Source organism: Lonchura striata, chromosome 32 (genome assembly GCF_046129695.1).
Source record: "Lonchura striata isolate bLonStr1 chromosome 32, bLonStr1.mat, whole genome shotgun sequence".
In the NCBI taxonomy this organism is placed as follows: domain Eukaryota; kingdom Metazoa; phylum Chordata; class Aves; order Passeriformes; family Estrildidae; genus Lonchura; species Lonchura striata.
The window spans coordinates 5,332,938-5,360,639 of record NC_134634.1 but is presented as its reverse complement, the minus strand read 5'-3'; the positions used below and the strand labels follow the sequence as shown (position 1 = coordinate 5,360,639).

Below are 27,702 nucleotides of genomic sequence, written 5' to 3'. Positions count from 1 at the left end.
CCGGGTGTTGTGCTTAAGGAGGGTTGGAGCCTGGAGGGGTTGTTTGGGGTGACATCGGTGCGGGCGGAGGGAGCTCGGTATTGGGGGGAACGGGGGGGATTCCCCGAGGGGGGGAGAAGGCAGGGCACGGATGTGGGATCTGTGAGCAGGTTATCTGGATATTGGGGCTTTTTAAGGGGAGCATGTGGGATCCGGAGGGGGTGCGGGTTTGGGGTCCTTTGCGGGGGGGTTGTGAGATTCCTGAGAGGGGTCTGGATCCCAGTGGTGTTGCGGGGAGTGAGGATTTGGGTCTGGATTTGGGGTCCTTGGGGGGATCCGTCAGAGGGAGTCTGGACACAGGGCTGTTTGGGGAGGACTCCCGGGAAGGGGCGTCTGGATACGGGGCCTCTGGGGGTGGGGGCTAGTTATCCCGCTCCCGGGGGAAATTTGGGATAAAGGCTCCCTGGGCTGGGGGGTCTGGCTGTAGGGCCCTCGTGGAGACAAGGGGGATCCCCCGGCGTGCGGGGGCAGGTCCGAGGTGGGGGTGCCCGCGGAGGGGCCGGGGATCCCGGCGGGGGGGCGGCGGGGGCTGTCCCGGGCTGGAGCCTCCCCCGGCCCGGCGCCTCCCCCCGCCCCCCGCGCCGGGCGGAGCCGGAGCCGAGCGGAGCCGGTGCCGGGGCGGCTCATTGCGGCGCGGCGCGGCGGCAGCATGGCCACCACCGTGCCCTGCACCCGTTTCACCGACGAGTACCAGCTCTACGAGGAGATCGGCAAGTAAGGGCGGCGGCACCGGCCCGGCCCCGGCCCCGGCCCCGGGGCGCGGCGGGGGCGGGGGGTGCTGCCCGGGGCTCGGGGAGCCGCTCGGTGCAGACGTGACGCATCCCCCCCCCCCCCTGCCCCCCCGGGATGGGACACCCGGGACTGGCCCCCCCCGCCCCCCCGGGACCGGCCCCCCCCCAGCCCACCCCCCCCGGGACCGGCCCTGCCCAGCTCCCCCCCCCCCGGTACTGCCCTCCCCCCGGTATTGGCCCTGCCCCCCCAATGGCCCCCACCCCTTATACCGCCCCCCTCCCGGGGCCTTCCAGCCCTCCCCGGCAGCCCCGGACCCCTCAGCTCCTCGGGGCCCCCCCTCCCCACAGCCCCTCCTGGTCCCCGTAGCCCCCTTGTTCCCCATCCTTATGGACCCTCACCTTTAGGCTCCCCTGATCTGTCCTGGTCACCCCAGACCCCTCCTCCGTCCCTCCCGATCCCCTGCAGTCCCCAGTCTCCTGTCCCCAGAGACCCCCACTCAGTCCTTAGAGCTGCCCTTGACCCTATGGGCACTCCATCCTTACAGACCCCCCCCCAATTCCTCCTCAACCCCCCAGTTTTCACAGATTCCCCCAACACTCCTAATCCTGCCCCTGGCTTCTGCAGACCCCCTCAGTCCTTAAAGCCCCCTTGCCCCCCATTCTCACAGACCCCTCCCCATCCTTACAGACCCCCCAGCCCCCCAGTGTTCCCTGGTCCTTATAGATCCCCATTCCTCCAGATCCCCTCCAAAACTCCTACAAACCCCCACCTCCTCCAGTCCTTACAGCCCCCCCAGTCCCTTCCAAATCCCCCACCCTCCTCAATCCCCCTCCCTAGTCCTTTCAGCCCCCCTATAGACACCCCCCCATTTTCCAGACCATCCTTGAATATTTATAGGCACCTGCTCCATTTTAGATCTCCTCCCTTTTCAGGACCCCCTTTGCCCCTCACCCTGATGGATTTCCCCATCCCTCCAGCCCCCCCATTGCCATGGACCCTCCCCCATCTCCATAGACCCCCCCCCATCCCTCTCCCCTCTGGTCCTTTTAGCCCATACACCCTCCATCCCCTATTAGACCCTTTTGGACCTTATATAACTCCCCAAATCCACTCCCCCTTCGGGTCCTTACAGACTCCAGCCCTCCTGGGCCCCCCGGGCCTTAAAGACTCCCAGGTCCCCTCTGCTGCCCTGAATCCCTCCAAGCCCCCCACAACATGAGCCCCTCGGGTGGGCATTGTGGGGAGCTGAACAGGAGCTGTTTTGGGGGGGTTCTTTTGCCCCCAGGGCCATGGGGGTTGCATTGGCTGGGAGTAAAATGAGGGGAGCGGGGAGGGGGTCAGACCTTCCGTGCGGGGGGCTGCACCACCACCTCCCCAGACTGGGGGAACATTTTGCAGGGGTGGCTGTAGTCCCTTTGAGGGTACCAGTAGGGGGAACATGGTGCCAATCGGGGGCTGTTCTCTCGGTCTGCCCAAAATCCAGCCCATCCTGGTTGCCATGGCAACGTGGTCCTGTTTCCCCCTTCCCATCTCTCGGTGTAGCCTGCCAGCCATCACGCATGTGTCCCCTCCTCACCGGGGTAGGGAGAGATATTGCTCTCGCCAGAGGGAAACTGAGGCATGCCTCGGGCTATGACATTGTGCCCCCCCGCAGGGACTGGCGCCCACCGTGTCCCCTGTCCTGGGGGCCACGTGCGGGAGGGAGGGGTCAGGGCCCTGGGAACCCCCCCTTTTCCCCTGGTGGTGAGAGGGTCCCCACTGTTTTGGTCAGCATGGGGCCCTTGGTGCCTGAGGACGTGGGGACGGGGGGCGGTGGCAGGAGGCAGCCAGGCCCTGCACCTTCCCAGGGCACACACGGCCCCCTCCCCATGGCAGGACTGGGGTGGTGCTGGTCTCAGCCACGTCCCCAGCCTGTTTTGGGGATCTCCTCTGAGTGCTCTGATGCTGCCTTGACCCCCCCACCAGGGAGGGGCCTGTCAGGCAGGGGACAGGCAGGGGACGTGCAGGGACACGGGTCCTGGAAGGGGGACAGGAGCTGCTGGCACTTGAAGGGGCTGCCGGTGCTTCTGCCTGGCATGGGCACGACCCTGCTTTTCTCATCTCTGTCCCTGTCCCTGGGGCATTGGTGGCTGCCAGCTCCCCGTTCTCAGAGCTGGGTCCCATGCCCGCTGCCACCACCACCGCTGTCACCGCCACTACCATCATCACCATCACAGCCACCACGGCCACTGCTGCCATCCGGGCCACCCACTGTTCCCATGGCAACTAGCTGCCGGTGCTGGATCCTTCCTGCGACCCCCCCCCAGCGATGGTGCGTGGCACCGAGCCCCCCCTCCACCCTCCTTCCCCCGGCCGCCCCCCGATGCCCCCCAGCGCACCCCGGCCAGGCCCCAGCACGTCCCACCCTCCCCACCCTGCCCACCCCCGTGTCGGGGCTCACCCCCGGTGCTGAGTCACTGTGGGCGCAGCCCCCTGACCCGGGGTGCTGAGTCACGGGTGGGAGCCGCCCCCACGCACCCCGAGGTGCTCGGGGCGTGCTGAGCCCGTCCCTCCCCAGGGGAGCTTTCTCGGTCGTCCGGCGCTGCGTCAAGCTCTGCACTGGCCATGAGTACGCTGCTAAGATCATCAACACCAAAAAGCTCTCAGCCAGAGGTAGGACCCCCAGCAGCCCTGGGGCTCCCTGACACCCCTCGGGCGCCGCTCCCGGATGAGCCTGGTGCCCGGGAGAGCTCCGGTGCCCGTGGCACCTCTGAGCCTCGGCTGCCTGTGGGGCCCGTGACACATGTGGCACTGTGACCCCAGTGGTGCTGGTGGCACTGGGTGCTGGTGGGGAGGAGGGGTGAATGCTCTGGGGGGGGTCTGGCCCTGTCTGTCCCCATCATCCCCCCGCTGCCTCCCCCAGGGCCCCTCAGAGCTTCATCTGTCCCTGAGGGGTGTCCTGCAGGTGTGAGCAGATGGAGGAGGGGAGGGTGTGCACGCACAGGGGTGAGCTGTGTGTGTGCACAGATGTGAGCTGTGTGTGTGCACAGGGGTGTGCAGTGTGTGCACACAGCCGTGTGTTCATGGTGCGGCTGTGCACACGCTTGTGAGCAGGGGGTACCTGAATGTGTGTGCACAGGTGTGTGTGTGTGCCTGGTGTGCACCCAGGTGTGAGCAGAGCGTGTGTCAGCGGGGTGTGCGCATGCCAACAGTGAGTGTGCGCTGGCACAAGCGGGTGGGCACTGCTGTGTGTGCACATCTGTGAGCAGAGTGGGTGCCTGTGGGGTGGGGTGTGCTCACAGCTCAGCAGTGGGGGTGTACAGGTGTTTGCAGGTGTGGGATGTGTGACAGTGTGTGGGGATGTAGATGTTTAGGATGTGCACCTGGATAAGAGGCAGCGGAGACTGGCACAGGATGTGTGTGTTCTGTGTGTGCACAGGTGTGTGTCCCTGTGCACAGGTGTGAGCAGTGAGTGGAGCGGTGCACACACGTGTGTGCGTGTGTGAGCTGTGTGCACATCTGTGCACGTGTCTGTTTGCCCTTGACTGCAGACACGTCCAGAGGTGCAGCTGCACACACAGGTACAGGTGTGCCCTCATGCAGTGGCTGTTGCAGGCACACACGTATAGAGTGACACACACAGAGCTGCACAGATGTGCACACCTGCACACACCTGCACACACCTGCACACGCAGGAACCGCCACACACGGGAACATCTGCACACTCCACATCACATACCAACACAGGTACAGTGATGCACACAGGTGCAGCCACACACGTTGCACCTGTGCACACAAGTGCAGCCATGGGGTTGTGGGGCTGCACACACAGGTGCACACAGGTACAGCCACGCTCCCGTGTGTGCGCAGCTGCAGGACACGGACACCCCCGCACACCCACACACCTGTGCACAGGCACGCGCAGCCTCACACACGGGCACACAGGTGAACGTGCACACCTGTGCACACCCGCAGTGTGTGCACACCTGCATCCACGTGCACTCCCCGCCCGTGTGCGCCTACCTGCAAACCTGGACACACTTGCACACCTGCACACCCCACATGGGCACCTAGGGCTCCTCTGGCTGGGGTGGGGCTGAGGGCAGGTGATGGGGCGTGGAGGGGGCCGGGCAGGTGCCCCCCTGACTGCTGCTCCCCCAGACCACCAGAAACTGGAGCGCGAGGCGCGGATCTGCCGGCTGCTCAAGCACTCCAACATCGGTGAGTGACCGGGGACGCCGGGGGTCTCACCACTGTGGGCCTGCCTGGGGCCCCCAGGGACACCCGGAGGGACAGCCTGGGGCTGTGTGGGGTCCCACCCTGGGGTCCCTCTGGGTGCCACCTTTGGGACACTGGGTGTGGGTGTCTGGGCTGCATGTGACACAGACACACACAGGTGGCACAGGCACACACAGGTGACACACACATGGGTGACACGCGCACACGGGTGGCACAGACACACATGGGTGACACACACCACACGGGTGCCACGTGTGGTGGCTGGGAGAGGGGGCCAGGGAGTTCGTGGGGGGCTGAGACTGAACCTGTCCCTGTCCCCATCTGGTCCCCACAGTGCGGCTCCACGACAGCATCTCCGAGGAGGGGTTTCATTACCTCGTCTTTGACCTGTGAGTGCGGCAGGAGGCTCCCCGAGCTTCGGGAGGGGCTCAGGGGACCCTGGGGGCTCCTGGGGGGTCTCAAGGTGATGTGGTGCCTGGCTGTGTTTCAGGGTGACGGGTGGCGAGCTCTTTGAGGACATCGTGGCGCGGGAGTACTACAGCGAGGCTGATGCCAGGTGAGCTTCCAGCCCCCACGCACCCCCTAAAGCCCTGGACACCCCCAGCCACCCGTGCCCGGCACTCGGGGAGCCTGCAGGGATGGGGCAGCTCCAGCAAGGCAGGCAGGGGGCCCCAGTGGGAGGGGGGCTGCACCCCCTCGGCCCCTGTGTTACTGTGACCCCTGCACTGCCTCCGTCCTGCTGCTGGGTGGGGTGGGCCCCCAGGTGGGGCGCCCCCGTATTCCACTTCCTACCCCATGCTCCCCACTCTGCCGCTGAGTCCTGGCACTGTCATGACCTGTGCTGGGGGGGCTGGTGGCAAGTGGGGGGCCCCAGGGCCCCCCCTGTGCTGCCCCCAGCCCCCCAGTGCCCTGTGTGCCGCCGTGTGCCCCTCCCCGTGGTCTCTGGCCTTTCACAACAGTGTTTCTCCCCCTCTCTCGTTCTCCCCATCTCCGCCCCCCCCGTCCCTGTCCCCCTCGTGCCCCTCACCTCCTCCATGCATTCTCCCCATCCCTCTGTCCCTCTCGTCTCCTATCACACGTTGCTCGGGCTCCGTGCGTGTCCGTGTGTCCATCTGTGTGTCCGTCCGTCCGACCGCTGCCCTCCGCTCGCTGCCCCCCAGCCCCTGCCCTCTGTTTTGCCTCCTACACCCGTCCTTGCCCCCGAAATGCCTCCTACCCTCCCATCCCCCTCTCCTGCCTCGTTCTCCCACCCCGTACCCCCAACCTGTCCCCCCACCCTGACCCCCACTCCTTGCCCCCCACCCTGACCCCCACTCCTTGCCCCCCACCCCTTTGCCTCATCCCACCCCGCCAACCTGCCCTCCCATTCCCACCCCCTTTACCTCATCCCGAGCCCCATCCTGCCCCCGTCTCCCGCCCTTGCCCCTCCATCCCGCACCCCTTCACCCCATCCTGCCCCCCTCCCGCAGCCTTTGCCCTCTCCTGCCCCCGAATCCTGCCCCCTCTCCCACCCCTAACCCTCCGTCCTGCCCCCCCGCCCCCGCCCCCCGTTCTGTTTTGCAGTCACTGTGTCCATGAGCTCTTTGCCCGCGTTCCTCCCACCCATCACTTTGCCCCTGAGCAGAGGGAGCCGCAGGTCAGTATCTGGGGGGGGCCGGGGGGGCCGTTTCCCCCTCGCTGCCCCCACCCGCCGCTGCCCCCGCTTCCTGGCCCCCGCTCCGCTCCTCAGGACCCGCTGTGGGGCTTTCTCCTCACTCTTTTTTCTCCCTGACCCCCTTTTTTGCCCCCCCCACCCTGCTCCCAGGGAGGTTGCCCCTCCTCACGCCCCTGCTCCCCCAGCTAGGCGGGGTCCCCTTCACCCCCATTTCAGGCTCTCATCCCCTTGCTCCTTCCCTCTTTCTTTCTTGTCTCGTCTCCATCCGCCCCCTCATCCCCTGTTCCCCCTTCCCCCGTGAGTCCTGTCTGGGGGATCCCCGTGTCTGGGCGGCAGCAGGGATGGGGGGCTCCCCTGGGGGACGGGGGTGGGCAGCAGAGCCCCCTGGGGTGACCCCCGTGGCTCTGTGCCGAGGCTGGAGCTCACCCGGTGGGCGCGGAGGGGCGACCCCCAGGCAGGGCCCCCCAAGAGATGATCCCACCGGTGTGACCCCCTTGGAGCGACAGCCCTGGGGTGATCCCCAGGGATTGACTCCCAGGCAGCGATCTGCCCCCAGGGCCGGTGCCCCCAGGAGGGAGTGACGCCCTCAGGGGTGACCCCTCCTCAGGCAGTGGCATCCCCACAGGCATCGCCCAGGCAATGACCCACCCCAGTGGGACTCTCCCCAGGGGTAACCCCTCTGTGTGACCCCCCAGGTGGGGATCCCCCAGGGGTGGCCCCCTGGCAGGGGCACAGAAGGGTTGTCATGCACAGCACCCACAAATCCAAGGTCACCACTTGTTTCTGTCAGCTGCCCTGGCTGCAGTGGGACGGGGGGGCCGGTTTGGAGCTGCAGGTTGTGCACGGGCTGTGGCGGGCGGGGGAACAGCGTGCCTCTGACCCCCTCCCATTTGCACGCAGCCACTGCATCCAGCAGATCCTGGAGGCTGTCCTGCACTGTCACCAGATGGGGGTGGTCCACAGGGACCTCAAGGTAAGTGTGTCCCCCAACCTCCATCCCCCCCTCTGCCCCGAACCCCCTGCCCAGTTCTGGAGGTCCCCACAGGCTGGGGGTGGCCCTGGCCTGCTGGGTTCTGGGGAGTCACTGAGATCTCGCTGGGCTTTGGGGATCCCCTCAGCTTTGAGCACTCCCATCCGCCTTTCCTGGGGATGCACCTGTGCCCCCACTGTGGCACGGTTCTGCACTGCTGGGGGGTCTCATTGCACCTCCCAGCTGCCATTGCCCCAGGGGCAGTGGGAGCTGTTGGGGATGGGGGCACAGGTTAGGATTAGGGAGGTGGACCTGCTTGGGGCAACCCGGGGACACCCTGAGTGACAGCCTGGGTGTCCTGCTGGGGATGTGTGGGGTCCCACCTCTGCGTGCCACCTTTGGGATGCTGTGTGGCTGTGTGGGCCAGCTGGAGCTTGGCTTGGGAGTCAGGGCAGGACACAAGAGGACGATGGGTGGGATACAGGGGCATGCTGTGGGGGGGGATGCTGGGATGAAGCCAGGGAGACACAGGAAGACCCCGATCTGGCCATGGGGCTGTGCCATCCGGCACCCTGGACCATTGGCAGAGGGCACCCATGGCCACAGCCCCACAGCACAGGGCCAGCTGATGGGCAGGACCCGGTCAGTGGCAGCAGTCACATCCCTCTACTTGCCACATCCCTCCTCTCTCTCCCCACCCGTGTCCGTGCCCGGTGCTCCCTGTGCCTGCGTAGCCAGAGAACCTGCTTCTGGCCAGCAAGTGCAAAGGGGCAGCGGTGAAGCTGGCAGACTTTGGCCTCGCCATCGAGGTGCAGGGGGATCAGCAGGCCTGGTTCGGTGAGTGCTGGTGCCCCCCAGCCCCAGCCCCTGCCCGCTGTGCCTGCTCAGCAGGTCCCTGTGCTGTGTCTCTGTCCCTCCGTGTCCGCTGAGCCCCTGCTCCATTCCTGCTGCATCTGCCCCGTGCCCACCTCTCCCTATTCCCACCGCGTCCACACCTCTGTGCCCACAGCACCTCGCCCTGTGCCCGCCATGTCCAGCCCTGCCCAGCAATCCCTGCCCCACGCCCTGTCCCAGGCCTGTGTGCTGTCCTGGTCCCCTCCCGTTGTGGCTCCCCTGCTCTCCTCACCCATCTCTGTCCCTGTGCCAGGATTTGCGGGCACACCTGGCTACCTGTCCCCCGAGGTGCTGCGCAAAGAGGCCTATGGCAAACCAGTGGACATCTGGGCGTGTGGTAAGAGCCAGTCCCTGCCAGTCCCTGCCCCTTCTGTGCCCCCATCCCAGACCTGCACCCGCTCCCAGTCCCAAACCCTGCCCTGTCCCCACCCCAATCCCTGCCCTGATCCTCGCCCAGCCCCTGCCCAATCCCATCCTCATGCCTGCCCCATCACTGCCCACTCCCATTCTGGCACTTTCTGAGATCCACTCTAGTCTTATCCCATTCCCGTCCTAGTATCGCCCTCTTTCCCATCCCATTTCTATGCTGGTCCCAGTTCCTGTTCCAGCTCTGACCCCATCCTGAGGGCATCCCGTGCCACGTGTCCTGGCAGTGCCACACCATCCCCATCCGTGCCACCCTGGCAGCACAGGGGACAGGCCACGCTGGGGATAATTGCTTTGTCGTGGGGACACTGCAGGGCCGGAGGGAGCCAGGGGGGTTCGGGGTCCTGCCCTGCCCTAACCCCGCTCTCCCTGGCCCAGGGGTCATCCTGTACATCCTGCTGGTGGGCTACCCGCCGTTCTGGGACGAGGACCAGCACAAACTCTACCAACAAATCAAGGCCGGGGCCTACGATGTAAGTGCCCGGTGCCAGGGGCCCCGGCTGGCCCACAAACTCCGGAATTCCTTAACTACTGGGAGCGACGGCTGATCTTCAGCAGGCAGGGCCTGGGGGTGGCTTTGGTGGCTAGCTGGGGATATGCAGGGGTGTGGAGTGACACAGATGCCACGGCACTGCCCCTCCACAGCGGTCACGCCCGTGTCCCTGTGCCCCCCCAGTTCCCTTCACCTGAGTGGGACACAGTCACCCCTGAAGCGAAAAACCTCATCAACCAGATGCTGACCATCAACCCCGCCAAGCGCATCACAGCCCACGAGGCCCTCAAGCACCCGTGGGTCTGCGTAAGTGCAGAATGTCCCCCCGTGCACATCACCCCGGCCCGCTGACCGCTGGCACCTGGCGCTGACCCCGCTGTCCCCCCCAGCAACGTTCTACCGTGGCCTCCATGATGCACAGGCAGGAGACAGTGGAGTGCTTGAAAAAGTTCAATGCCCGGAGGAAGCTCAAGGTGAGAGTTTTGGTGGGGAGGAGTGGGCTGGGGACAGTGCTGATCCTGCCAGCACCAGCCTGCCCCTCCATGGGGCTCTCCTGTGGGACCCTCCCCTGCCCGCTGTGGGACCCCTGCCCACTCTGGCAGCACCCGGTACACCTGGTACAGCACGTTCCTGCCCCAGCACCACCAGGGTGTTCCCGTGCCCTGCCTGGGGCACAGTCCCTTCCCATCGGGTGTTGCAGTCCCACCCTGGCGTGCCTGGTGCTCTGCTGCGGGTTTTGGTGCCATGCCAGTGACACGAGGTGTGGCACTGTGGTCCTGCCCTGTCCCTGCCCCGTGCCCTGGCTCCAGCCTGGCGCTGTCCAGCTGCACCCCCAGCCCACCCTCTATCCCACTGCCCCCTCCCATGGCTCCATCCTGGCCCTCGTCCTGCAAACCCCCCTCCCAGTTCCCAATTCCCCATTCCCAATTCCCAGTCCTGTGGGCCTCATCCTGTGCCCATCACCCCATCTGTCCCCATCCCACCCCGCGCCCCAGGGCCCTGTGTCCCTGTCCCCGCTCACGCTGCCCCTCCCCGCAGGGTGCCATCCTCACCACCATGCTGGCCACCAGGAACTTCTCAGGTAAGGGGGGGCTCCCACTGGCCGGGGGGGCCGGGGGCCGCAGTCCCCCTCCATCCCCCCCGGGCCGGTGCCCCCCTCTCTCTATCTCGCTGTCTTTCTCTCTTTCTCCCCTCCCTTCCTTAACCCCCCCCACCCATTTTTTCCCCATCGGTGAGGACGGGGCATGTGGTAGCCACGGTGGGGGCAGGATGTGGCCCCCCCGCCCCTCGCACACAGCAGCAGGTAGCGCCCGGTCCCCGCGTGTCCCCCCACTCTGGTGCCGGGGGGCAGCACGGGGAGCGGGACGGAGCAGCGCCAGCCACCCCAGGCCCGCGGCCAGCGTGATGGGCACCCCGAGAGCCCTCGCTGGGGGGGGGGCGGTGGGGGTCCCGGCCGCAGCCCCTCCGCCCCCCTAACAGGAGCTCCGCTCCCTCTCTCTCTCTCCCGGCCCGCAGTGGGCAGACAGACCACCGCTCCTCCCACCATGTCGGCGGCCGCTGCCGGGGCCCCGCTGGGGCTGGTGGAACAAGGTAGACGCGTCTGCAAAGGGCCCCCCCGGCCCCCCGGCCCCGCTTGGTCTGTGTGTCCCCAGATCCTCCATCCCCCACGGCACCCTCTTCTCCCGACCATCCTCTTCCCTGCCTCCCACCTCCCCAACGGGTTTTTCGGGTGCCCTCCTCGGAAATCGGAGCGCATGCATGGCCCCCCCGGCACTGCCCCCCGGCACTGCCCCCCGGCACTGCCCCACAGCCTCCCCGTCCCCGCTGTCCCCCGGCCGCCACCCCGCAGCTGGCCCGGGGGTCTCTGCGCCAGCCCCCACCCCGGGCCGGTGGTTCGGGGGGGACACGCTGGTGGCACCGCCAGCTCCGCGTCTGGGCCAGTCCTGGGAGCTGGGGGTGGGGGGATAATTTCGGGGTGTCCCCCCACTGCTCCCAGCCCTCGTGCACACAGGGGGGGCACAGCGCTGCATGGAAGAGGGGGCAAACGGGCCGCATGTCCCGTGTGCCCCCGTGCCCCCCCTGCGTCCCCAGCCCGCATGTGCCCCCCCCAGCATGCCTGTCCTCCCAGCATGCGCCTCCCCACAGCTTCTGAGAGCTGCAGCCAGTGTTTGTGGTGCCGCGAAACACTCGGCGGGTCTTAAACCATCCCCCTTACCCACCAAGGGCTACCACTGGCCCCCCTGCCAGGGGTCCCCCTCTCCCGCCCCCCAGTTTGGCTCTGGTTTAAACCCCCACCTCTCAGCACCCGCCTGCTTTCAGAGGAGGGACCAGGACCCTTGGGGACCCCCTGCTAGGGACTCCTGAGGAGACACAGGTCCACGGGGGAGGGATGTGTGGGTCATCTTCCCCTCCTTTGGGGCTGATGGGTGCCAACCTGCTGTCACTGGACTTGTCACCACACATCTCCCCCCAGCTTGTGCTGCCAGCTGGGGGAGGGGTCCCTCAGTGTGGAGGAATGATGAGGATGCTCGAGGTGACACCCCCTGCCCCCCACAGCCACTTGTGCCCCACCATGTCCCCATCACCCCCTGTTCCCCCACTGGCCAGAGATCGTGGTAGCAGTGACAGATGCTCATACCCGTGCCTGTCCTTGTCCCCCTCCAGGGAGACAGGGGGGCACAGGCGGCTGTCCCCACCCCCTGTACTCAACTCACATTTTTTATGTTCTTTTTTTATGTTTTTCCCCTTTTCCTCCTTTCCCCCCTCCCCATTTCTCTCTTGCCCCCCTCCCCACTCCTCTCTCTCGCTTTCCTCTCTGCATTTCTCCAAGGTAAGCCAGCCCTGCCCCCCACGTGGGGGCCACCAGGATGGGGACCCCCCTCAGGCTGGGGGCAGCTCAGTGGGTCTGAGGACCCACTGAGTTTGGGGACCCTTCCCTCCAGGATGGGGACACCCTGCCTGGAGGGGGATCTCCACAGGTTGAGGACATCCCTCCCCAGATGGGGACAGCCCCCCAAGGTTGGGGACCCTCCTGAGTTTGGGAACCTCCCACTAGGAGGGGGACACCCCCCAGGATGGGGATGGCCCCACAGGGTTGGGGAAGCCCCTCCCTGGGTGGGGACTCTTCCCCCAGGACGGAGAACTTCCTGAGGCTGGGGACTCCTCCAGGTGGGGAACACCCTTCCCAGCATGGAGAACCCCCCAAAATGGGGATTCCCTAGGATGGGGACACCCCACCCAGCATGGGGACTCCCCTCTGTAAGGGAACACCCCCAGCATGGGGACACCCCTCAAAATGGAGACCCCCTTGGAATGGGGACACCCCTCCCTGCATGGGGACCACCCCTCTAAAACGGGGACCTCCCCCAGGATGGGGACAGCACCCTGCTCGTGTGTCCCCTCTCTCTGACACGGGGATGGCGGGTGCTGCCAGCGCCCAGGGTGGGATCAGGGCGGGTGGCCGGGAAGAGTCTGGGTTTGGGGGGACGTGCAGCGTCCCTTGTGCCGGGGCGCGCTGACGCCGTGTCCCCCCGCAGCAGCTAAGAGCTTACTGAACAAGAAGGCGGACGGCGTCAAGGTGAGGGGCAGAGGGGCCGGGGGGCGGCCAGGGCGGGCTCCTCTCCCCGCTCCATGCCACTGAGCCCCTTCCATCTCTCCCCTCCAGCCCCAGACCAACAGCACCAAAGGCAGTGCCGGCGTCACCAGCCCCAAGGGGACCCTCCCGCCCACCGCTCTGGTAGGTGCCCCCCAGCCTGCACCCCCAGACCCCCGTCCCATGGGACCCATCCCACCAGCCCATCCCTGACCAGCTGTTCCTGGGCTCGCTGGGGAGGGGGTGTCCCCAGGATGGAAGGGGGGCAGGATGTGGGCACAGGGTGACCCCGCTGGACACAGCAGGTGGGTGAAGGGCGCAGGCATGGACAGCCCCGTGTCTCCCTCAGCCGTGGGGACGGTGACGTGGGTGCAGGACACGGTCACGCAGGTGTCCCGCACACGGGCAAGGTAGGTCCAGGACACGGACACAGACATGTTCCTGCCATGGGGACAGCAAGGTGGGTGCAGGGGAAGGGTGCGAGGGTGTCCTGTGACACGGGGAGCGAGGTGGGTACAGACATGAGTCTGGGGGTGCCCCAGCATGGCAACAAGGTGGGTGCCACGGACATAGGTGCCCCATAATGGGGACAAGCCACAGGCAGGAGGATCTTGGTGACACAGATGGAGAGGTGGGTGAAGGGCTGGGGCTGGGGACACTCTGCGATGCCAATGGCAAGGCAAGGCAGGTGTAGGTCACAAGGATGGGGCTGCTGACTGTGACCTCACAGGTGAGATTAGGCAGGATCCAGACACAGGACTGCCCAGCTGGCACAGGTAAAGGCATGGCTGTCTGGAACATCATGTGCAGGATTTCAGGGTGCTTTGGCAATGCCAGCAGCAAGGTAGGTGCAGGATGTGGGTGCAGGTGCCCATTATGGCCTTCATGGCACAAGGGGTGCAGCACAAGGGCATGGTACCATGAGGGCAGGATGCAGGCAGGGTGATGCCCAGCTGGCATGGAGTGCTGTGCACCGGGGAAGGTGTGCCTGGCTGGTCAGTGAGTGCAGGATATGGAGAAAGGAGTGCCCACCCCACACAGTGAGGGTGGGATGCAGGCAGCAGGAAGCTGTGGGTGGAGGTGAGCAGGATGTGGGCACTGAGGTGCTGAGGATCCAGACATGGGAATGCCTGGGATGCAGGCACAGGGATGCCCAGGATGCGCAGATGCACGGTGAGTGGAGCCCCTGGGCACCGGGATGCAGGACAGGGGCACGGAGCTGCCCCCCAGCCCAGCCCATCCTTTCGGCCTCACTGCGTCTCTCCCCCGGCTCTGCCCATCTCTTCCCCCCTTTTCTTCCCCCTCCATGTCTGTGAATTAAACCATTTGGCTTTGCTGGACTAATGACTCTCTGCTTCTCTCCCCCCTCTCTATCCCCTTCCCAAATCTGGTCTGGGTCTCTCCTCGCCCCTGTCCACGTGCTGCTCAATCCGTCGTCCCCCCTCGTTGTCCCCTCCGGGCTCTCGCTTCCCCCACCCCCGCCTCTGTCTCTCTCCCTTCTCCTGTAGGAGCCTCAAACTACCGTAATTCATAACCCCGCGGACGGCGCCAAGGTACCGCTGCCCCGCGTTCCGCCTCCATCCTCCCCCAGCATCAGCCATGGCGCGGGGGGTGACGTGGACGAGGAGCGTGCACGGGGCGCGGTGGCAGCGGGGTCCCCCCGCGGCGTCCGGCGTCCTCGGGGTCCTGCCAAGCCCTGGTCGGGCTTGTCCCCCCTCCCCGTCCCCCCCGGGGCCAGGTCTGACCCCCTGTTTGTGTCTCCCCCCCACCGCCGCCGTCCCGCGAGCAGGAGTCCTCCGACAGCACCAACACCACCATTGAGGACGAGGACACCAAAGGTGACGGGCGAGGGGGCGGCAGGGCTGCGCTGGGATGCACTGGGAGGGAGCTGGGATGCACTGGGGCGGTGCTAGGATGCATCGGGTTGCACTGGAATGGCACTGGGATGGTCTTGGAATGCACTGGGATGGTGCTAGGATGGCACCAGTATGCATTGGGGGTGCACTGGAATGGTACTGGGATGACCTGGGATGGCTTCGGGATGCACTGGGATGGCACGGTGATGGACAGTTGTGGAATGCACTAGGATGGCACTAGGATGCATTGGGATGCACTGGGAATGTGCTAGAATGCACTGGGGTGGAGCTGGAATGACACTAGGATGCACTGGGGTGCACTGGAATGGCACTAGGATACCCTGGGACGGTGATGGGATGCACTGGGATGGCACTGGAATGGCACTGGGATGGCAGCTGGCCTAGCACCAGAATGCATTTGGTTCCCTGGGGTGCACTGGAGTAGCACTGAAATACATCGGGATGGAGCTGGGATGGCGCCAGGATGCGTTGGGGTGCACTGGAATGGCACTAGGATACCCTGGGATGGTGATGGGATGCACTGGGATGGCACTGGAATGCACTGGGATGGCACCAGGGTGCATTGGGGTGGCACAAGGAGGCACTGGGAGCGTGCTGGGATGCACTGGGAGGGTACTGGGAAGTGTTGAGGTGCACTTGGATGGAAATGGTATAGACTGGGACATGCTGGAATGGCACTGGAATGGCAACTGGGGTTAATTGAAAAGGCACTGGGATGGCATCAGGATGCACTGCAATGATACTGGGACGTGGTGGGATGGCACCAAGAGGTGTTCTGTGCAGAACTGGGCTGTACTGGGCTGTACTGGGATTCCCCAGTACGTTGGCACTGAGGTGTAGCGAGAAGTCACTGGCACAAACTGGAGTGTCCTGTTACACCCTGAAGTAGGACTGGGTCATACTGGGATGGAAATGGGCAGTGTTGGAGTGCACAGAGGTGGCACTGGGATGCACTAGGAGGGCATAGGAGTGACACTGGGACAAATTGGGATGTAGTGGAGCAGCACTGAGGTGGTTGGAGCACATTAGGGTGACAAAAGAATGGACTGGGGAGCACTGGGATACAGTAGAATGGTACTGAGATTAATTGAGATGGAACTGGGGGATACTGGAATGCAGTGGACTGGTACTGGGATGTACTGGGAAGCAGTGGAATGGTACTGGGATGTATTGGGATACACTAGAATAACTCTGGGACGCCGGAGATTGGCACAGAGATGCAGTGAGATATTACTGGGATGCACCAGTGCAAACTGGAGTGTACTGGTATGCTCTAAAATAGCACTGGGAGATACTGGGATGGAACTGGGCTGTGGCACTGGGATGCACTGAGATGAAACTGAAGTGACTGGGATGGCATCCGATGAAATGAGTCATTGGGATATAGTGGGATGGGCTACACTGGAATGATGCTGGAACACGCTCCAATTGCACTGGCACACACTGGAATTCAGCAGCAAGATGCTGGCATGCACTGGGATGGAACTGGAGTGAACTGGGATATACTAGAAGGGCACTGGGACACAGTAGGTTGGCACTGGGCTGCATTGAAATGCAGTAGGATGGTCGGGAGACGTACTGGGGTAAACTGGGGTATGTTGGGACACCCTGGAATGGTGTTGGAACACCCTGGGGTGTGACTGAGACGTACTGGAATGGCACTAGAGTGTACTGGGCTGCCACTGGAATGCAGTAGGATTGAACTGGGGTGTACTGGAATGCACTGGGACGCATCAGAGCACACAAGCAGCTCTGGGATGCACTAGGACTGCGCTGGGATATCGGGATGCACTTGCATGGAACTGGGAGGGTACTGGGATGCACTGAAATGGCACTGAGACACAGTGGGATGGCACTGGGAAACACCAGTGTGGAACTGGGTGTTTTGGGAGGTGCTAGAATGGCAGGGGAATGTACTGGGACTCACAGGAGTAGTGCTGGGAGGCAGTGGGAACTACTGGGACGTGCTGAGCAGGCACTGGGATGCTTGAGCATGCTGGGAGGGCACTGGGACGGCACTGGGACATGCAGGGGTGGCACTGGGCTAGCAATGAGACGTGCTGAGAGGATTATGCCGATACTGGTGTGGCAGAGCTGTGGGGGTCCTGGGAGTACAGTGGTCCCCATCTGTTCCCAAGGGGTGTCTGTCTGTCCCCACAGTTTCTGTGTCTGTCCTCGAGGTCCCTGTGTCTGTCCCTGTGGTCTGTCTTGACTGCCCTCATGGTCGGTCTGTCTGTCCCCAAGGTCCCTGTGTTTGTCCCCGTGGTCCATCCCCATGGTCTGTCTGTCTGTCCCCAGGGTTGTTCTGCCCTCCAGGTCTGTCTGTCTGTCCCCGTGTCTGTCCCCATGCCTCCCCTTCATGTCCCATGTCCACCCCAACATCCCGTCCACCCACGCCACGGTGGGCCGGGGCGGTGGTGGTGACAGTGGCGTGCCCCCAGCCCGCAAGCAGGAGATCATCAAGATCACGGAGCAGCTCATCGAGGCCGTCAACAACGGCGACTTCGAGGCCTACGCGTGAGTGGGGCGGCCGGCGGGGCGGGGCCGGGCGGGTGGGGCCAGGTGGGGCCACTCACCTGCTGCCTGCAGGAAGATCTGCGACCCGGGGCTCACCTCCTTTGAGCCCGAGGCACTGGGCAACCTGGTGGAGGGGATGGACTTCCACCGCTTCTATTTTGAGAACTGTGAGTACCTGAGCTGCCTGGGCCACCTGCCCGCCCTGCCCAGCCCAGCCCCATCCCTCCCGTCTCCTTCACTGTCCCATCTCTCGCCCACTGCCCGCCCATCGTGGTCACCTCGCTCGCCTGTGCCCAGCCCTCCCCTGCTGGGCCATCTGTCAGCCTGCACTGCCACCATCCCTGCCCCTTCCCCTGCCCATTCCCTGTCCCCATCCCTGCCACCACCCCCGCCCCTGCCCCTTTCCCATTCCCTGTCCCCATCCCTGCCCCTTCCCCTTGCCTGTTCCGATTCCATCCCTGCCCCTTCTTCTGCCCATTCTCTGTCCCTTCCCTGTCCCCATGTCGATTCCATCCCTGTCCCCATCCCTGTCCCCATGCCTGCCCCATCCCTGTCCCCATCCCTGTCCCCATGCCTGCCCCATCCCAGCCCCATCCCTGTCCCCATCCCTGTCCCATCCCAGCCCCATTCCTGCCCCATCCCAGCCCCATCCCTGTCCCCATCCCTGTCCCATCCCAGCCCCATCCCAGCCTCATCCCAACCCCATCCCAGCCCCACCCCTGCCCCATCCCAGCCCCATCCCTGTCCCCATCCCTGCCCCATCCCTGTCCCATCCCAGCCCCATCCCTGCCCCATCCTTGCCCCATCCCTGTCCCCATCCCAGCCCCATCCCAGCCCCGTTCCAGCCCCATCCCTGCCCCATCCCAGCCCCATCCCTGCCCCACCCCTGCCCCATCCCTGCCCCGTCCCAGCCCCATCCCTGTCCCCATCCCAGCCCCATCCCTGTCCCCATCCCAGCCCCATCCCTGTCCCATCCCAGCCCCATTCCTGCCCCATCCCAGCCCCATCCCTGCCCCGTCCCAGCCCCATCCCTGCCCCGTCCCAGCCCCATCCCAGCCCCCTCCCAGCCCCGTCCCAGCCCCATTCCTGCCCCATCCCAGCCCCATCCCTGTCCCCATCCCAGCCCCATTCCTGCCCCATCCCAGCCCCATCCCTGTCCCCATCCCAACCCCATCCCAGCCCCATCCCAGCCCCATTCCTGCCCGCCCCGCAGTGCTCTCCAAGAACAACAAGCCGATCCACACGACCATCCTGAACCCGCACGTGCACGTCATCGGCGAGGACGCGGCCTGCATCGCCTACATCCGCCTGACGCAGTACATCGACGCGCAGGGCCGGCCGCGCACCAGCCAGTCCGAGGAGACGCGCGTGTGGCACCGCCGCGACGGCAAGTGGCAGAACGTCCACTTCCACGGCTCGGGGGCCCCCGTGGCCCCGCTGCAGTGACGGTGAGGGCAGGCTCGGGGCTCGGGGGGCACGGCGAGCCCCGGCTGGGGCTCACCGGGGTGTCCCCGCAGAGCTCGCGGTGGCTGTCCTGGTTCCAGCCCGATGGAGACGGCGATGGGAGCCGAGGCGGCAGCCGGAGCTGCGGCCCCCCGAAGCACGCGTCCGCATGCCTGTCCCCCCTCACCCTGGCCCCTGCTCCCCCCCTCCGGTGCCTGTGTTTGCAGAAAACAAAAAGACAAAAAAAACAAAAAGCCAAAACGAGGAAGACCACCAAAAAACAAAAAAAAAAAAAAAAAAAAAAAAGGAAAAAAAAAAAAAAGGGGGAAAACCCACCCCAATCCCAAACCCGCCCACACCCCCAAACCCAACCCAGCCGCTCGGCCACAGGCGAGGGCGCTGGGGGGCTCAGCCCCCCCCCTTGGCCCGTCTCTGCTGGGGGGGAAGGGGGGTCCCGGCCCCCCTCCCGGCTGTGCTCGTGGCGTGTTGCTGTCGCTGGTGGTGGATGTTGTTCTTTGGGCTCTGCTTTGCTCTGTCCTGCCCCAGCCCCTGTACATAGAGAGAGCTATTTATTTTTGAATTCCCACGGGGGTCCCCAGCAACGGGGGGCTGCCAGGGGGTGAGTGAGGTGGGGGGGACACGCACAGACTCTCTCCCCTCCACCCCAGTCCAGTGCCTCCCCGGGGAGCGCTGCCCGTGGGGGCCCGAGGCCAATCCTGGGCTCTGCTGCACGGGGAACACGCGGGTGCCTTTGGGAGGGGACACCCCCGTGTCCCCCCCCGGCGCCCCGTGTCACGGGTGCCAGCCCCGGGTGCTGGCAGGGGGTGTGGGTGCCGTGGCAGGGGGCAGAGGGCAGCTGGGGGGCGTTGGGGCTCGGGGTGGGGGGCTCAGGACGATCCAGCCAGCACTGACGCAGCATCGGAAGCACTTTAGACTAAGAGAATGGGTCTCTTAGGGGGCACAGGCTGCTCCGCCGGCCCCCCCAGCACGGGGGTCCCGGCAGCACATCCTGCACCCCCCTCCCACGGCCAGCGCTCGGGGGGACCCGGCCGCCCCGGCCCCCCAAGCCCACTCCACTCCCAGGCACTCCCCACGCGGTTCCCCAGGGCATCCCCACCATGCTGAGGGCTGGTTTTGGCTGGGGGGGAGGGGGCGGGATGGGCGGGGGGATATTAATTATTTTTTAATTATTCTGATGATTTCTCTGCATGCCCTTTGCGCGGGAGCAACCCTCGGGCGCTAACGCTGTATGTTGAGGAGCTGAGCTGTTCCTGTCCCATGAATGCTGGTGGATCGTTGCCAAATTTTTCTCCTTCCTCCCCTTTTCTCTCATTCTTTTTCTGTCTCCCCCTCCCCCAGCATATCCCCCCCATGCCCCTCCCCCCAGAAAAACCCCTTTGTCTTTTCTTTCTGAGCCTTGTAAGTGTAAAAGATGACTCTGATTTCGTTTTTGTCTCGGGAAAACTGCAAATAAATTATGAGGAAAAACCAATGATCATTAAAGTAAGAGGTGAAGGGGGAAGGCCCCGTCCCCGCCGGGGTGCCCAGGACGTGTCTGTGTGAAATGCCACCCGGGACGCTGCAGAGAGGGAACAGGGCTGCGACTGCCAAAGACGACTTTATCCCCCGGCCGGCGCAGCCAGGGCACAGAACACCCGAGGTACAGCCCAAGCCCAACTTTTCCGTTCCCAAGGAGGAGGAAGAGGAGGCAGTGAGGGCTGCTGGGGCCTGGCAGGTGCTGAGCCCCCCAGCCTGGCAGGTGGGAGCAGGGGAGGGGCTCGGGGTGCAGGGCAGGCTGGTAAGCTCCCCCCATCCCCCAGCACCGGGACACAGCTCCGGGCTCAGCAGCGTGGGGAGGAGCTGCCAGGGAGGCACAGAGCACCCCCAACCCAGAAACCTTCTTTTTCCCTTCCCCCTTCTCCCACCCCCCAGCTCACCCTTAGGACACAAATACATAAAAGCTGCCTGGGATGGCAGCGGGGGGTTCTGCCTGCCCCCTCAGCCCCCCGGACAGAGTGGGGGGCTCCTCCAGGCTTCCAGGGGGTGTGAAGGCAGGGGAATGCATGGCCGGGCGTCCCCTGGTCCCAGCTGTCCCAAGAACAGTGAGGGTGGGGGGTCTTCGGCGTGGACCACCCCCCCTGGGTGCCAGCCTGGCGCCAGCCTTGGTGTCCCCACAAGGTGGACAACAGTCACATCAGCCCAGGGGGCTGAGGAACCCCGGCCCAGCCCCAGGAACAGCCCTGGGGGGGCTGTGGAGGGGGGTGCAGGGCTGGTGGTCCAGAGGTGGAGACCCCGGGCTCCACTTCACATGATTTCACAGCAGGAGTTCTGCTTTCGGGCCTAGGAAGAGAAGGAAAACCATCGGTGAAGCTCCCCGAGGGTTTGGGGGTCCCACACATCCCCTGTCCTGCCAGAGGTGGACAGAGCACGAAGGCTGATGGCCCGGAGGCTCCTTTCCGTGTGGCCAGAGCTGGTGCCAGGAGCTGGGACGGACAGGGGCCAGGGCAGGGTGCAGGACACCCCAGGGAGGGGCTGGCGGCTGCAGCTGCGGCCTCCAGGCTCCCTGCACCCCTCCTGGGGGAACAGGGGTGATCCCTGCCCGGCACGCAGAGCTGTGCTCCCCAAGGATGACTCTGCACCCCTCCCAGCTCCCCTGGAGAGGGGGTCACCCTCACACCCACCGTTTTGTAGAAGGCTTTGGATTGTGCGCCCAGCACCTCTGATTTGGAGACCAGGTCGTCCAGCTTCTCCCCGCGCTCCAGCAGTGACTCCATAGTGTTGTGCTGCCAGAGAAAGGTGTGCTGAGCCCCAGCAGCAGCCCCACTGCACCCTGCAGCTCGGGATGGAGGTGCCACCACCCCTCCTGCCACCCTCCTGCAGCCCCCCAGCTCTGGGAACTTGGCCCGGCCAGCTGGGAAAAGCCCAAGGAGAAAAAGGGCAAGACAAAAAGAGGAAGAGGAAAGGGAGCTCCCACCCCAGGGAGGTCTCTGGGGAATGGCTTGGGGTGACTCTCCCCTGCCCCATTGCATGCCCCGGGGCCCCCACGGGCCTGTGCAGGCACGAGCATCCAGCCCTGCAGCCTCACCAGGATGATTTTGGTCTCATCCAGCTCCGCCTGCACTCGGGTCATCGGGTCAGCATCACGGGGGTTCTGGGGAGAAACAGCACGGTGCTGGTGCTGGCACCACCACAGGGACTCCGGGGGGGCACCGGGGTCCCAGCACGTGCCAGGGCTGCCCGGGTATCTCCCCTGCACTTCTCAGGGCTGCAGGGAACACGGAGACCCTCTGTCCTGGTGCCCTGCGGGGTCCCGGGGCTCTGTACCTGGTACTTGCTGAGGTATCCGTCCAAGGCAGAGTAGTTGATGTTGGCAGGTGACACTGAAGGCCAGTCCATCTTGCTGACCTGCCTGGAGAACTCATCCAGCACCTGCCAGGGGAGGAAGCAGCAGTGACCACCCAGGAGCCACAGCTGTGGGGCCACAGTGGCTGGAAGGGTTTTGCTCATCAAAACAGGAGATCTGGAGGTTTTTGGGAAGGGACCTGGCAGCTCATCCAAAGCCCTGCCATGGCAGGGACGCCTCCCACTAGCCCAGGCTGCTCCAAGCCCTGTCCAAAGTGGCCTTGAACACTTGCAGGGATGGGGCAGCCACAGCTTCTTTGGGAAACCTGTGTTAGTCCCATCACCCTGCAGGGAAGGACTTCTTCCCCATATCCCACCTAACCCTGCCCTCTGGCCATGGGAAGCCATTCCCCCTTGTCCCAGGTCTCTCTCCAACTCCCCTGGAGCCCCTTTAGGTACTGGAAGTGGGTCTGGGGTCTCCCTGGAGCCTTCTCCAGGCTGGACAGCCCAGGTCTCACAGCTTGTCTCCCTGGCAGTGGCTGGAGAACTGCCAGTGGAGAAGGAGCTGGAGGTTCTGGTGCCAATGGGCACATGAGCCCAGCTATGCCAGGCAGTGGCCACGCTCTGTGCTGGCACTGCCAAGGGCCCTTGAGGGTCCAGTTCTGTGCCCCTCATGGCAAGGAGGGGCTGGAGCGTGTCCAGAGCTGGGGAAGGGGCTGGAGCCCCAGGAGGAAACACAGGCAGACTTGGCAAGGCCGAGGTGGGCAGCCCTGACCAGAAGTCCTGCGTGTGGCAGGGCAGGAGGTGCAGGAGCCCTCACCTTGTCCAGCAAGGTAAAACAAACACGCTGGGGGTACTCGTTGTCTGCAATCACCACTCCGGCCAGCCCGTCGCTCCGCACGTACACGTGGCACAGGTAGTCTGCCAAAGAAACTCCTGTCAGAGGGGCACCCAACGCCCCGAGCCCCCCAGCACCCACCGCCCTCCAACCAGCCCCCACAGCCTCCCCCAGACTGCCCCGGAAGGTGTCATCACACCTGCATTTCTCATTGCTCCCCTAGGAAAAGCTCAAAATTTGGGGCTCAGCCCAAGGGCCCAAGTGTCCCACAGTGTGGGACACAAAACTGACATCCCACAGTAAATAAAACCCAGTGGGGAAAGGGCTCAGCCCGATTTTAACCAATAACAAGGCTGGGCTGCCATCAAAGAGGCTCCAGCAGCCAATCCAGGCTGCCTCCCACGAGTCCTGGGGCTCCAGAGGCATGTGGAGCAGGACAGGGAGGCTGGAATGAGGTGGGAATTTGGGATGTGGAGCCATGGCAAAGCTGGCACAGCCACCCCTCAGTGGGGTGGTCTGGGGAGCTGGGGGGGCTGCAACGCCAGAGCTCCAGGGAAACCGAGGGAGCCAGGGAGAGCACAGGCACTGGAGCAGGCCCCTGAGAAGCTCTGCAGGCCCCTGAGAAGCTCTGCAGGTCCCTGCAGGCCCCTGAGAAGCTCTGCAGGCCCCTGAGAAGCTCTGCAGGCCCCTGAGAAGCTCTGCAGGTCCCTGCAGGTCCCTGAGAAGCTCTGCAGGTCCTGCAGACCCTCTGCCACGCTGTGCTGGGCTCCCAGCCGCCCCAGCAGCTCCTACCATCAACGCTGTCCCCCTGGGCTCTGTTTTGGGGTGACTTTCCCCAGAATGGGGCCAGGGGAAGCTCTCACCTTGCTCCTTGACAGAGGCCCTGCTGCCCAGCGCCGAGCGCTCCACGATCAGCTGGCTCGTGAACGTCATGAACTCCTGCACGCTGCGGGGACACGGCGTGGGCTGGGACACGGCTGGGACAGGGCTGGGGACACGGCTGGGGACATGGCTGGGGACACGGCTGGGACAGGGCTGGGGACATGGCTGGGGACATGGACATGGCTGGGACATGGCTGGGGACACGGCTGGGACATGGACACGGCTGGGACATGGACACGGCTGGGACACAACTGGGGACATGGCTGGGACATGGACACGGCTGGGACAGGGCTGGGGACACGGCTGGGACATGGACACGGCTGGGACATGGCCCCCATGGCACTGGGCCAGCAAAGTCTGCCCCCAGCTGCCCCTGAACCCCCGAGGAGTGGCAACCCCCGAACGGGCACCCGCAGTCTCCAGGGGAGCACCCAGAGCCCCCCAGCTGCAGTGACAGCCTGGTGTCCTCAGGCTGAACTCGCTTTTTTGGGGATTTAGCAAAAAGCAGAAATGCCATGGAACCACTTAGCAGAAAGCAGAAATGCCTTGCTTTTTGGGGATTTAGCAGAAAGCAGAAATGGCACTGCAGCTGGCTCTGCCTGGCCAGCACCTGGTGACCAGCTGCATCGTGGAAGCACGGAATGATTTGGGTGTTTGACCCCCCAGGCACCCAGCCACCACCATGAGTCAAAGCTAAAGGACATCCTTAAGCCAGACCGGCTCTAATTTGGAACACATTCCTGAGCCCAGGCTCAGGCCTGTCCAACAGGCTCCTTAGTGAGCCCTTGTCACCCCACAGCAAAGGAAAAGAGGCCAAAAATAATGAGCAGGAGTCAAGTAAACCCATTTCCAGAACGCCACCACATCCTGGCCATGCTGGGATTAGCCAATGTGAGGGAACACGCTCCCCAGTTCAGCTGGAAAACCCCAGGAAGGGACATTTTATCAGGGAGTGCATTACAGAGCTGGCCAGACAGCAGGGAGTGGGACAGCTGCTGCCTGGAGGTGCCAGGGAAACGTCCCTGGACCCAGGCACTGGTGTGGCACAGCCCGTGGTTCTCTGACCGCCTCCCACTGCTGGAAGCAGCTCCAGAGGGGAAATTGCCTCAGCTTACATCCCTCAGAGGGGTCTGCACCGCTCCCAGCCCGGCCACCAGCGCCACAGAGACTCTGCACTGCAGGGAAAAGTCCAGCCCAAGGATCCCTGAGCATCCTGAACACTCCTGCTTCACCAGAGAGGGAGCACGGACACCTCCCCCCGAGAGGAGGGACCCAGCCCCCATCCACCACCCCAGGGGTTCACATGAACCACGGAGAAAACATTTAAAACATTTATCATCAGCGAGTCCAACTACGTGCCAGTTAGACCCCAGGATGCATCTTCAGGGACTGCTCCTCCACTGGGAGTGCTGGTTTTGTTTCCCAGTATTCTGGAAGGAACTGGGCACTCAGCTGCTCACTCTGCCTTCCCGACCCTGCCAAATTCCTTGGCAGTCGTTCAGCGGGCAGAGGCGCGGGCACAGCCCGGCCCTGCACTCCTGCCCAGCAGGTTATCCCAGAGCAGCCCTGAAACACGCCCTGAACATCACACCTGGGCCAGCATCCCCGTGAATAACCCGGGACAGGCACAGACACCCTGCTCCTGGAAATCCCGGAGCTCTCCTCGGGCACGGGCACAGCCCGCCGAGGGGGCAGCCCTCAGCACGACCACACGGGCAGTTTCTGGGGGTTTGGGAAAATGAGCTGCAGCCACAGCGTGCTGTGGGGTGCACCTGGAGCCACTGGCACATCTGGCCGAGAAGGAGCTTTTTTAGACACTCTTACTTCAGCCTTTCCCCTGGAACTGCAGAACCAGACGTGCCTGAGGCACCAGAAAACTTGGCAGGGAAAGTTTGGTCCCAGAGGAATTTCCTAACTCCCCTACCCTGCCAAGCAACAATAACCTATTCCAGAGCTCCAGGAGATTCTCAGGAGCTGCTGGAGCTCCCTGATCCCCCTGTGGGCAGCCTGGAGTGGCACCTGGGGCTCAGCCAGCTCACCTGAGGGCACTGGATAACCTGGGCAGAGCTCTGTAGGCTGGGAAGAGCTGACCCCGCTGCCAGGCGTTCCTGAGCCCCGATTCTGTGGCCTGGGCGTGCTGGAGGTTTGTGGGGCCCCGCTGCTGGCTGGGGCTCCGGGAGCTTCACTCCACTGCTGAGGCTGATCCCTCACTCCAAGCAGGTCCCAACTCCCCAGGAGCAGCCCTGGGGCTGCTCCCCCTTAGGAACAGCCCCTCCCTGCTGCCAGTGCAGCTGCAGTGAGGGCAGACCCTCCAAAGCCCTGCCTGTGCTCCCCCGGGGCTGCGGCACGCACCTGGACCTCTGGAAGAAGCTGAAGCTGGACACGTCGTAGGCAGCTTTCAGCAGGCGCACCCTGGGCTCGCCTTTGTAAAGGACACTTAGGCTGTAGAGCCTCATGGCGGCGGCTCTGGGGCTGCGGAGAGAGGGCGGAGGGCTCGGGCTGGGCCTGCGGGCCGGGACAGCCCCGGGGCTCCCCCAAACCCCCCTCCCGTCCCGGACAGGTGGAGCCCCCAGCCCCACGCCTGCCTGCTCAGCCCGGCCCGGCACGGCTCAGCCTGGCCCAACCCAGTATAACCCACTATAACCCAGTAAAATCCACCCCAGTATAGCCCAGTATAGCCCAGTAACACACAGCCCGGTATAGCCCAGCACCCAGCCCAGTAAAATCCACCCCAGTATAGCCCAGTAAAACCCAGTCCAATATAACCCAGTAAAACCCAGGACCCAGCCCAGTAAAACTGAGTAAAACCCCGCAGAGTATAACCCAGTATGGCCCAGTATAACCCAGTAAAACCCAGCCCAGTATAACCCAGTAAAACCCGGCCCAGTATAACCCAGTATGGCCCAGTATAACCCAGTAAAACCCAGCCCAGTATAACCCAGTATGGCCCAGTATAACCCAGTAAAACCCAGCCCAGTATAACCCAGTATGGCCCAGTATAACCCCGTAAAACCCAGCCCAGTATAACTCAGTAAAACCCAGCCCAGTATAACCCAGTATGACCCAGTATAACCCAGTAAAACCCAGCCCAGTACAACCCAGTATGGCCCAGTATAACCCAGTATAACCCAGCCCCTCCACCCAGTGTAACGCGGCCACTGCCCAGTACAACCCAGCCCCAGCCATCCCCCGGCCCCAGCAGCCCCGGCCAGCCCCGCCAGCCCCGCCAGCCCCGGCCATTTCCGGGCCATCCCCGGGCCCGCCCGGTACCGGCGCTGCGGTCCCGGCGGCGGCCGAGCGGCGATGGGCGCGACCCGGAAGTGGAGCACAGCGGCCGGAAGTGCCGGCCCGGGGCGCCGTGGCACTCCTCCCGGCCTGCGCACGCGCCAAGATGGCTCCGCCCCCTCAGCCTTCTGACCAATCGGCGCCCGCTTCCCCGCTCTCCGGCGTCCCCCGGGAGGCCAATCAGCGCCGAGCTGGGGTGGCCCTGTTCCTCGGGGCGGCCAGCAGGGGGCGCTGTGCCCGGCGGGGCCGCGGGGGCGGGGCCTGTTCGGCTCCGTGGGGCGGGGTCCCGGGTGGGCCGGGGGTCCCGGGTGGGCGGGGTCCCGCGTGGGTCGGGGGTCCCGGGTGGGCGGGGTTCCGGGTGGGCGGGGTCCCGCGTGGGTCGGGGGTCCCGCCGTGGGCGGGGTCCCGCGGTGGGCGGGGTTCCGGGTGGGCCGGGGGTCCCACGGTGGGCGGGGTCCCGGGTGGGTCGGGGGTCCCGGGTGGGCCGGGGGTCCCGCGGT

The 27,702-nt window shown here is 64.8% G+C and overlaps 2 protein-coding genes across 9 annotated transcripts; one reads left to right on the top strand and one right to left on the bottom strand.

Moving 5' to 3' along the window:
- The first annotated feature begins 607 nt into the window (after nt 1-607).
- Nucleotides 608-20,347, top strand: CAMK2B (calcium/calmodulin dependent protein kinase II beta). 8 transcript variants are annotated; one of them, XM_077789285.1, is made up of 21 exons: nt 608-753; nt 3,329-3,423; nt 4,912-4,971; nt 5,324-5,378; nt 5,480-5,545; nt 7,544-7,616; nt 8,348-8,450; nt 8,761-8,844; nt 9,312-9,406; nt 9,610-9,732; nt 9,816-9,899; nt 10,465-10,507; nt 10,942-11,016; nt 12,966-13,003; nt 13,091-13,162; nt 14,527-14,571; nt 14,808-14,856; nt 17,337-17,412; nt 17,485-17,579; nt 18,626-18,860; nt 18,930-20,347. In XM_077789285.1, the coding sequence occupies exons 1-20, from the start codon at nt 689-691 to the stop codon at nt 18,856-18,858; spliced, it is 1,629 nt and encodes a 542-aa protein (XP_077645411.1). In that variant the 5' UTR covers nt 608-688; the 3' UTR covers nt 18,859-18,860; nt 18,930-20,347. The 8 variants fall into 8 exon arrangements, with proteins under 8 accessions (XP_077645411.1, XP_077645410.1, XP_077645415.1 ...); XM_077789284.1 differs by having other exon boundaries at nt 12,963-13,003; XM_077789289.1 differs by lacking the exon at nt 10,942-11,016.
- Nucleotides 20,348-20,454: 107 nt separating this feature from the next.
- On the bottom strand, nt 20,455-27,299 carry YKT6 (YKT6 vesicular SNARE protein). The gene is made up of 8 exons (XM_021544839.3): nt 27,188-27,299; nt 26,270-26,389; nt 23,899-23,981; nt 23,018-23,118; nt 22,180-22,284; nt 21,941-22,006; nt 21,537-21,638; nt 20,455-21,195 (listed from the first exon to the last, which is right to left on the bottom strand). Exons 2-8 carry the CDS (start codon nt 26,371-26,373, stop codon nt 21,160-21,162), a joined length of 597 nt encoding a protein of 198 aa, XP_021400514.1. The 5' UTR covers nt 26,374-26,389; nt 27,188-27,299; the 3' UTR covers nt 20,455-21,159.
- Nucleotides 27,300-27,702: the final 403 nt, after the last annotated feature.